The 11,407-nt window shown below is 36.7% G+C and overlaps 1 protein-coding gene across 1 annotated transcript; it reads right to left on the reverse strand.

Moving 5' to 3' along the window:
* Window positions 1-993: 993 nt before the first annotated feature.
* LOC125227544 (ATP-dependent RNA helicase me31b) lies at window positions 994-10,710 on the reverse strand. The gene is made up of 8 exons (XM_048131884.1): window positions 10,566-10,710; window positions 9,929-10,155; window positions 9,758-9,839; window positions 9,239-9,445; window positions 8,173-8,344; window positions 7,621-7,771; window positions 6,523-6,718; window positions 994-2,587 (listed from the first exon to the last, which is right to left on the reverse strand). The coding sequence occupies exons 2-8, from the start codon at window positions 9,994-9,996 to the stop codon at window positions 2,135-2,137; spliced, it is 1,329 nt and encodes a 442-aa protein (XP_047987841.1). The 5' UTR covers window positions 9,997-10,155; window positions 10,566-10,710; the 3' UTR covers window positions 994-2,134.
* Between the last annotated feature and the right edge of the window lie 697 nt (window positions 10,711-11,407).

Here is an 11,407-nt window from a genome sequence, read left to right on the forward strand (position 1 = left end):
ATGAAGATTATCACAGATAAATAATAGCTCCCATCCCATCATTATTTACTTGTTTTGTCGCGCTTCTTCGTAACGGTTAAACCGTACATTTACACTTGTGTCCATAAAAAGCACTTTCATTACACTCTATTTCATATACATACCTATTATATAAAACATGCCTGAGCTAACTGTAATAAATTTGATGACTATGTTTTCGAAAGTAAAATTGCAAATTTAATGTGTATTCTAATAGGTAGGTACACCATTTCCACATGTTCATTAATAATAAGAATAACACAGTGAAGTGCAAAACCATCAGAGGACTAATCTTTCAAAGATGTTCAGACTGTAGATATGAACATAACCAGAGGGCGGAATTGCTCATGGCAAAAATCAAACGTCAATAGAGTTGGAATGTTAAATTTTATCGACATTTTCAGCTATCGATAAATTCAGTCTCCTTTTACATTTCTGACTTTAAACCTCTTTGATTAGCTATTCGACCATTTGATTTTGACCTCTTTGATTAGATTAAAAGTAAATTGTATGACATATAATTACAATTACCATTTCTGTCACTAGTCCTTTTGAAACTAATTCACGTTTGAAAAAAATGGTTAATCCAAAACGAAAAACAGTCAACAAATGGATAAAGAAGTATCCTTGTCGTACTTACGTCGAAAACAACTCAACAATATACTGATAATTTCAGTGTTATCGATAGTCGATAGAATTTAACGTTCCAACTCTATTGACGTTTGATTTTTGCCATGAGCAATTCCGCCCTCTGAACATAACACAACTCTTGTCCACTTAAATCGGCATCATGTCCGTTTACACATTTAATAATAATACAGTGACAGTTTCAAATTACAAATGTGAACATCAAATACTACAATTTCTAAGCAGAATTCTGCAACAATAGTGACAATTAAAATCAGGTACTAGCCGATTGGTCAAGTGTCCCTGGGCACAAGTCGTTGAAAGGCAGTGCCACACTACAGGAAATTATTTATCCCAAGTAATACTGAACACAGTTTTCTTTTTATAATTTAACGTTAAGCTACATGTTGACTGAAAATACAGACCAAACGTTTTAACTCTTCACTTGACATTCCCCATAATTCATTTCCCCAGAGAGTCAAAATATCATGTTACTTTAATAATCAAAACTAAATACTCTCTAAATAAAATTTCCCCTAGACCAAGCAATGTACCGTGACCGCAAGCCGCAGCAGTACAGTTCATTGCCCAGCCTCGTTAAAGTCACAGTTTCTTCTAAATTCAACAAAAAAAATCATCTCCATAAGGTCAGGTAGGCCCAGCTGCATCTATCATTATCACCAATTTATTTAGAAGTCTTTCGGAATCACTTTTTTCCTTAGCCCTTGTTATGCAAATATTTCTCTCGGAACCAGAAAAAGAATTATAAAATAGATTTGATTTGTTCCATTAGACATGCCTACCAAACCTTACACCAACTTAAGTTATCCTACTGTGACTTAAGCTGCTTTACACTCGAAAAAAATTTAATGACATTAAAATACATCTGATATATAAACACGGCTTGATGGAATAGACACTGTCCCAAGCAGACAAAGACAATGTCCGTGACACTGTTTTTCATTTTGTATCATTTATCACAACATTAATTTGACAGATTGGCAGAGCTAGACTGTTCATACTCACCCATATCACAGAATTAAATTTTTAGAAATTCACACGTAAAAGAAACCCGGTGCTAGCTCTACTGTACGAAATATGGGCAAGTATCCTCATGATCATCTGTCAAAAGTCTACCACAATTTATGTTAATTTCACTGACAAATCTAGGTAGACTCCCACAGATTCAGATAAATATTTTACGTTTTAACAATATAGGAATTCACGCACAGTATCCAATATGGACAAAGAACGTAGACGCCTCTCGCAAGTCCCGATGTTCGTTTTATATACACTTTAAAAAAGTAACCCATTCCAGGTTCAAAGTCTTATTTCACGATAAACTATTTACACGCACATTTCGTTACAAATAAATTCATTACACTTTTTACAAATAAGTTTTTCGTTTTATATTTTTATAGTAATCCATTCACCAGTCAGTCGGCGGCGCTGGCATTAGCGGCGCGGGCGCGAGCACTCACTCGGCGCGTTACTTGTCCGCATCGTCGTCGTCGCCCGCGCGCGCTACGTACAGCGCGGGGTCGATGACCTTCGGGATCGGCTTGATCTCCGTGCCCAGCTCCTGCTCGATGCGGTGCAGGGCGAACCGGTCCTCGTACGTGATGAGGTTGATGGCGATACCCAGGTGGCCGAAGCGGCCCGAGCGGCCGATGCGGTGCAGGTAGGTCTCGGCCATGCGCGGGAAGTCGAAGTTGATGACGACGTTGACGGCCTGCACGTCGATACCGCGCGTGAACAGGTCCGAGCAGACGAGATTGCGGCACAGCCCAGCGCGGAAGTCGTGGAACACGCGGTTGCGGTGCGCTTGCGCCATGCGCGCGTGGATGTAGTAGCAGCAGTACCCCAGCTCGGTGATCTTCTTGGCTAGCAGCTCCACGCGCTGAGTTGAGTTGCAGAAAATGATGGACTGATTTATTTGTAACTGTAACAAAATAATGCAATAAAAACGTGTTTTTAACCGCCTTCCAAATCTCAAAGGAAGGGGTTATCAAGTCGTCTGTATGTTTTTTTTTTTAATGTTTGTTCCTCGATATCTCCGTCGCTACTAGACCGATTTTGAAATTTTTTTTTTTTTATTGAATGTATATGCATACAGATTGGTCCCATTTTTCTCAGAACCCAGTTCTGATGATGGGATCCTGGAGAAATCGAGGGAACTCCTCAAATCTGAAAGGCATACATATGGTGATTTTTGTGTTTTTAAAGGAACAGTGCATTTACGTACGGAACAGTGACATTTGGTGCAGTGGAACTCCTGATGATGGTCAGAATGGAACTCCTCAAATCTGAACGGCACACTTATAGTGACTTTGGTATAATTGCTGATGATGGTCAGAACGGAACTCCTCAAATCTGAACGGCACACTTATAGTGACTTTGGTATTTTTATAAGAACAGCATGCACTTACGTCCAGAACAGTGACATTTGGTGCAGTGGAACTGCTGATGAAGAGTGAGCCGCCCCTGGTTAGAGTTCCGTTCTGATAATCATTCTCATCTGTAAGTACTTCAGAATCATCCAGATTTCAAAATTGGTTCAGAAATGACGGAGATATCGAATAACAAACATTAAAAAATATACAGACGAATTGATAACATAATCCAACATTTGAAAGTATTTATCACCAGAACCCCAAAGGAAGGCGGTTTTTTTTTCCTTAAAAATTATTTTTCTAATATACAAAAGCTGTACACAACCTAAAATTCAAAGATAAAATGTTGTTGTTTGGGCCAATAGAAAAAATTTTTTTGGACTTCAAAGAACAATATTACAAAAAGATGCTTTATTAGAGGAGGACAAGAACTGAAGCTTTGAATGGAAAATGTAAAATTTAACAGTTGCAATGCAACTGTTCCAGGTACCTAATGGAGGCCAGCTTTTATAATACCACCCCACACTTACGCGTTTAAGAACTACCACACAGTACATTTGAGTTGATGTCGATACAGATGGACTGCAACTTGAAAAGGAACTGCATGCAGTCCCTGCAGTTGAGTTGCAGTCTGTTTGCATCAGACTTTAGGGCTATGAATCAGACTGATCAATCAGATCTAATGAGAAGATTTGAGGAGAGAAGTGTGGAAGGGCAGCCGGGACAGTAACCTGCAGCTCCAACTCCAGGGAATTGGGCTGAATGAATGCATCATGTGATTGATAGCCCGCCTGTTTCATCTACAAGACTGATCAATTTAAGGTAAAATCCTAGAGTAGGTACAAGTGGTACTACAGCGTCAAATGCAGTATCTCATATTAATAACATATTTTTACATTTATTATAATTTTTGTTTGTTATTCAGATGCACCATCATAGATTTTCTGATATCATTTTGTAGGGTATATGATAACATTTTGTAGGGTTATCAAATGATGTATTGTTATTTGCTTATAAGACATTATATAACTCACCATCATTGGCAGTTTGTAAATAAAACCAAAGAGAATCAAGTATGTAGAGGACTGTCATAGTGCATGACTGTTTATCTCTAAACACAAGATTAAAACATTTGAACCTCAGTTTTGACAGTTTCATCTATATTGTTTACTTGATAGGTGTTCAAATAATTGACAAATATTAATATTAGCATGATCTATCCGACAACCAATAAATAACAATAATAAAATAAATATTATAGAACATTCTTACACAGATTGGCAGAGTCCCATGGTAAGATGGTTTGTGTTGCAGGTAATCAGACGCTATATATAATATTAATAATATACAAATACTTCCATACATAGAAAACATCCATGACTCAGGAACAAATATCTGTGCTCATCACACAAATAAATGCCCTTACCGGGATTCGAACCCGGGACCGCGGCGTAACAGGCAGGGTCACTACGCGCTAGGCTAGACCAATCAAAGGGGTGGCGCCATCTGAACCAGAATAAATGATTCTTTATGGTTTAGAGTTATGTTTATTCTTAGACTTTATTTGTCTTTTACGGAGTTTTATGTTTTAGATAAAACATAATATATAGGGTAAATTGTAAATGACTGGTCAATTAACTCTTGAACGAAGAATGAACTTGTACTAGAATTTAATATTAAGAATAAGAATAATTTATTGAAAAATTGCTAATATTAATTAAACAGAATTTATTTTAGGACATTGTGGCAATTTTACTTTTTTTAGGGTTCCATACGAAAGAGGTAGAAAAGGAACCCTTATGGTCCGCTCTGTCTGTCCGTCTGTCACATTACAACATCTCGAGAACTACTTATGCTATTGATATGAAATTTGGAATAGTTCTGAACATTGGTTCTTAAAATTGAAAGTATTTTTTTTTATTTATAATATTAATTTTAGAAAAAGGCCAAATAAAATTGTCAAGTTACTAGGTCAAGTGAGGTATTGTTAGAAAGAGCTCAAACGTACATATCTGTATCTTGGAAACTTTTTTTTAATTCACAAAAAGCCTTCCAGATTTTAACTCTACATTACGGGTTTGCGTATATTGTACTTCAAATTTATATTTTTTTTTACGTAAAACATCTTTAAAACAAAATTCAGTTCACAATGTATAAAGAATTATCCCTGAAAAACCAACATCTCTAAAAACAAAGAGAAAACGTTGAACATTTTGGGTAATTCCATGGCAGAGAGCGAAAAAAATTAATTTTTTGAGGTCAGAATTTTTAAAATCTGGTTATGGGGTAATGTTCTTTGGCTCTAGACCTTACTTGAACCGATTTTTTTTTAATAAACTGAGTTTAACTAAGTATGCCAATTTTTTTAAAGTTTGAAATGCGTGCTTTTTAAGATACGTGCGTAAACGGAACTAATTAAAACTCACATTATATTCAAGGGGTTTTTCTAATTATAAAAAGTAGCTGACATTTTTAGAAAAATACCAAAATAACAAAATATTCAAAAAATCAAAAAAATAATTAAAAACTGAATATCTTTTTTGGGGGAAACAATATAATCTTCCCTAATATCAGGGGCGGCTCACTCCGCGATCCTTTCACCGCGCTACAAGTACATGCCGGCGGCCGCGAGTTCGCGGCCCATTCAGTGGCGACGACCTTCGCGCGGCGCAATAGAATTCAATGTCGTCTGCACGCGTGCGGTCCGTTTGTTAATGTAGGTAAGAATTTAGAATGGCGGCGTTTTGTGAACATCAAAGGAGTGAGCCTTCTGTACTTGTACTATTATATATTCTGTGCTAATATCTAAAAATCAAGGAATCCTGTATTTTTTTACTTGTGTAACTTTTACTTCATATTTCGATCACTAACTATAAAAAAATACGTTTCATTCGGACGTAACAAAAGTTACTGATTTCTTGAAACGCAAGTTACCAATGTTTTGCATGTTTATTTTCATAATTGAAAAATATTAAGATTCCTTTTTGCTACATAAACATACCTGTACTCTTGACTGACACGATTTAAGTTACAAGAAAATTCGTAAACCAGTATGGAAATAAAAAAATCGTATTTAAATGATGCTTTAAAAACCCATGTCCAATTTCTGTAACGAAAGTTACCACCTCATTTTAGTGTACCAGGCCAGAAAATGGTTATGTTTCAAATAATTTCCACTTTAGTTTAATGAGATTTAACTGTATTAAATGGTGCACCAGCAAAAAAAGATATTTAAGTATGAATTAAGCCACAAATAACCTTGTTTGACAACTTTGCGTTCTAAATGTAACGCAAGTTATCATGGAATTATATATCCCCCCGACGTTTTATATTTGATTTTTGTCTTATGTCTGTCTGTGGCAAGGACATAATTTCAGTTTTTTTTTTTATTTGAAAGCTGTGTTAGTCGGGAGTGTTCAAAAAAATTGATATAGGTTATGATTATGATTTGATGACTGAGGTTAAAAGACACTAAGAAACTCACCTTTGAAAATAGGGTATTTAAACAATGCACCTTCTGCCTCTCTTGTACAAATGCATAATATTGTGTGACTCCCTTCAGCGTGAGCTCCTCCATGAGGTTAATTTCATAGGGCTCCCTCAAGTGCTTCTCCATGAATTGCTTCACACTCAACGGGAAAGTGGCAGAGAACAGCAAGATTTGGCGTTCTTTGGGTAATCTGGGAAAAGTAACCAACTATGTAGTGCTGAACCTTATTTGTTTGAATCACAGCCTTGTTGGAACAAGAATATAAAGGATCACCAGCACAGACTCGATGACAGCAGCTCAAGACAGAGACAAATGGTTAAGCCTGCACCAATCTTAGGGTTGTAAATGAAATTTTTAAGTATTATTTGTTTTAAAAACACCTTTTTAGGGTTCCATAGTCAACTAGGAACCCTTATAGTTTCGCCATGTCTGTCTGTCCGTCCGTCCGTCCGCGGATAATCTCAGTAACCGTTAGCACTAGAAAGCTGAAATTTGGTACCAATATGTATATCAATCACGCCAACAAAGTGCAAAAATAAAAAATTTAAAAAAAGGGGGTTGCATGTAAAGTGGGGGTTGATATTTTTTTTCATTCCAACCCCAACGTCTGATATATTGTTGGATAGGTATTTAAAAATGAATAAGGGTTTACTAAGATCGTTTTTTGATAATATTAATATTTTCGGAAATAATCGCTCCTAAAGGAAAAAAAAGTGCGCGGCCCTCTAACTTTTGAACCATATGTTTAAAAAATATGAAAAAAATCACAAAAGTAGAACTTTATAAAGATTTTCTAGGTAAATTATTTTACACTTGATAGGTTCAGTAGTTAAGTTTTTTCGGAAAACTACGGAACCCTACACTTAGCGTGGCCCGACACGCTCTTGGCCGGTTTTTTAATATTAGGGTTTGATTCATAAAAAACCAAATTAGCAAAACCAAACCAGGAACCAAAATTATGAAGGGTGTAATTCTGGACAGAAATAAATGGAGAATTATGGGAGAGGCAGATGTCAAAGACAACCAAACAAAACATCTGCGGAGAAATGCTCTCAGTAAGTAAGCAGTAAATACATTGAATTAAATACTAACCGTGAAATAACCATATCCAGCATGCCTTTGAAGTCCTGAGAAAGAAGTTTGTCAGCTTCATCTAGGACCAGCATCCGGCACTGGTCCATCTTAGCAACCTGCTTGTCCATGAGATCAATCATTCGGCCTGGTGTGGCAATAATCACTTGCACTGGAATAATAAAAAAACTGTCAGATGATCATTTACCATTGGTGAGAAATAAACTGAAGTTTACCAATATCAGAACTGGTTTTTCTCACTTATACAAAGTGAAGGGGAATCCAGTAAAATATCATCATAAATTTCTTTGAAGATGATAGAATAAAAAATATTTGTTGCAAAGGCTTTGAATATTAGAAATCTCACCTTTTAGATTAGAATACTAATGTGCTAGCATGAGTTGTTTTTTTTTTTCAATACTATGTAAGCACCATCACCACCAGCTCCTCACCATGCTCTTGTTTTCATGCAGAAGACCATAATTATTTGAAGTCGTGTAACTCATACTAGCAGTTCTGATCTTAATTAAGACAATAAAGCTTGATAATACAATAAAGATTATGAATTCTTACCATTTTGATAAATACGCATAATATCATCTCTGAGGTTGGTGCCTCCTGTGGTGACCATCACGCGTATGTCTGTGTGTTTTGCCAGTTCAATGCAAATTTGTGATGTCTGAAGTGCTAACTCTCTAGTTGGTACCACAATTAAAGCTTGGATAGCGTCTTTTTTAGGATCAACCTAAAATATGTTCAAAAATATTAGAATCATGAAATCATGTTGAAGATAAATCGTTAAACACTGTTTGAATCAGAACTGTTTTTTCTCATTTATAAAAAATGAAGGGGAATCCAGAGGTATCATCACTAAAGTGCACATTTCTAAAGGTAAGTGGTCTGGCCACTCAAATTAGTATATGGTTTTCCATCACAGAGAGGTGATGGAGATTCAAGTGCAATAAGGACATCTGAAATTTAGAAAAAAAAATCTGAACACCACTTATTGCAGATGAAACATAAGAATCCCTCTTTGATGGAATGTAGGCTTGTGTCGTTCACGAACTATGAACTGTTAGGAATAAAATCCCATCAATGACCGAAATGAACTGAATCTTTCCGTGGTCTGAGAATCGGTCTTTGCTCATTTAGTTCAGTATAGGATCGGCGAGCGCGAGCGGTTTGGATCGAGAACGAATGTGTGACTGCGTCGACCGAGAGCGAGAGCTATTTAGCAGAGCAACAAAAAAAGTCAAGTTTTCATATTAAACTTCGGTTACTTACAACCTTTCGGCCCGGAATGTTACTATCTGTGGGCTATTCGTATCATTTTGACACTATTCGGTCCCATTCGTTCTGATCTTTCCGACCGCAGTGGTCGCTGGTCTGGCTGAACTAAATGAGCAAAAGACCTAAAAGAGCGAACTAGTTCATGGGAGCGATTGAACGAGATCGGAGCGCTCCAATCAACGAACGAAACGGCACAAGCCTAATGGAATGCCACAAAGAAGAACTCTAATAATAAATAGATATCTAGTCTTCACATAGCACACAGTATTAGGAGGGTGGCAGCCTGACATCAGGGAGCACCACATAAATTAAAAATAATTACATTAAATAAATTATCTCAATATTGTACCTGTTCTAAAACTGGAATACAGTAAGCTCCAGTCTTGCCTGTACCATTTTTGGCTCGAGCGAGCACATCTTTACCACTTAGTGCAATGGGGATTGAAGCCTCTTGAATGGGGGACGGTTTTTCCCACCCCTTCTCAAAAATGCCCATCAGCAGCTCTCGTTTTAAGCAGAACTCTTCAAACTCATTACCTCTAGTATCAGTGACATCCTAAAAATAGAAATGTTTATTTATTTGTTTCTACATGTTTGATACAATATCTCTGACCTAGTTTAGAATAGTTTTAGAAAGACAAGGTAGATAAACAAATATTATAAAACAATTACTGAGTAAAAATTAGCTAACTTAAGCTGAGTTTACACCTACCTGCAACTTTTGAAACAGAGGTATACAAGAAATGATATTTGCCACTCACTTTTACCCATAGTTGCGTCTGAAAACTTGCTGGTGTAAACTTAGCTTTATAATAGGATGCAAGTGCATTCACATTCAAAATGAAGGTAGATAAAGAAAATCACTTACACTAGTTCTTATTCTTCTATCTTTTGGGGGTATTTTTAATTTTGATTTCCAACCGATGTCGTCGACAGCTTTATCGACATCTCTGAAATTTTAAACAAGGGGATAAGTACCTAAAGGCATTTAAAATTTCCGTTATTTGACAACGAACGCAACAAAGGAAAATATACAGACCCCTTATTCTGATTGCTCATACTGTTTCCGACGTGATTACTTGAACTAATTCTATTTTCGGTCATCATTTTGCCAAACTATCCCACTTAGGGGTAATTAAAATTAGAAACTGATCACAATTTTTTTTGTCCAAGTCCGACACTAAACAAAATTTATTACAAGTCACTTTTAGATACATAAGCTATTTGAGAAGTTTATCACGTTCACCAAGTTAAGTCCAGGAATATCTGAAACAAGACAAACGTTATCAACTATATAACGGTACTTCAAATTAGATTAGAACCGAACAAGACGCGTCAACAATCAAGATACCTATAAATACAATCTAAATGTTATTGACGCAAAATATCAATACAAATTGTTAATTGACAACTATAACATTAAATAGATAGTATTGTACGCATAAGAGAAATTACTGAAACATAAATGAAGCCTAAGCTGATGATGAAGAAGATTGAACGCGATTCAATAGTGCAAGATGTAAATTTCGTCTTAAATTTTTAATATGGCCGCCCGCCAGTGGCATCCAACAAAAACCAAATTTTACAGTACACTTTAATTAAAGGAGTGTTGATTAATTACTATTATGTATAAGAAAGTACGCTTTCTCTAATTACCAATTATAAACAAACGTTACCTTGATAAAACTTTACAAAAGACGACGACACTCGATACTCGACGACGACATCACAGTAACAATTCACCAAAGACAAGATTTTATTTTATGAAAACTGACAACAATCTGTTTACCATAGAGGTCTAGGGTTGCCCGTACACCAAATGCTAGTGCATGTTGTTTAGGGCCCCCACAGACGGGAGACAAAACTGTTTTGTCTCCGTCGCTCGGTCTATGGGCTAGTATGAAGGTGCGCACACGAGGCGACGCAACTTTTCATACAAATACGAAAGTCGCCGAGCAACTGTTGCCTCCGTGTGCGCGGGGCCTTAAGCTAGGAACACACTACGCGGACGTCCGTCGTAAATCGACCGCGGACGGGAATCTGGACAATGGAAATACACATAACCGTGCAAACTATCGGTCGACGGACGCGGACGTGGCCTTGAGCGCACGGACGTCCGATCGAAATCTGGCTCTCTGGATGTTTTGTTCCGTGCACACTGATAGGTCGCGGTCGCGGTCGTTTTACGACGGACGTCCGCGTAGTATGTTCCTAGCTTTATTCACGGTTTAATATAATAGACCCAAACTAGAACATTTTAAATTGTTAGGTTCCCCACAGACAGTCTTAAAAATTCATAATCTTAAAAAAAACTTGTATGCAATCTGACAGTTCAGATCTGTCAGTGTCTTGTCAGTGTCAGTTTGAACTGTCAGATTGCATACAAGTTTTTTTTAAGATTATGAATTTTTAAGACTGTCTGTGTAGTATGTTCCTAGCTTGAAACATAATATCAATCCTGTTTTGTTGCTTTTGAGGATGACAATTATATATTTAAATCGCATACCATTTGTTGCAA

Source organism: Leguminivora glycinivorella, chromosome 1 (assembly GCF_023078275.1).
Source record: "Leguminivora glycinivorella isolate SPB_JAAS2020 chromosome 1, LegGlyc_1.1, whole genome shotgun sequence".
Lineage (NCBI taxonomy): Eukaryota > Metazoa > Arthropoda > Insecta > Lepidoptera > Tortricidae > Leguminivora > Leguminivora glycinivorella.

Coding starts and splice junctions, on each gene's coding strand:
- LOC125227544 (XM_048131884.1), bottom strand. CDS start 9,996: ATGATGACCGAAAATAGAATTAGTTCAAGTAATCACGTCGGAAACAGT. Junction 9,446..9,757: donor ATAGAAGAATAAGAACTAGT/GTAAGTGATTTT, acceptor TTCTATTTTTAG/GATGTCACTGATACTAGAGG. Junction 6,719..7,620: donor CTGGATATGGTTATTTCACG/GTTAGTATTTAA, acceptor TACTTTTCCCAG/ATTACCCAAAGAACGCCAAA.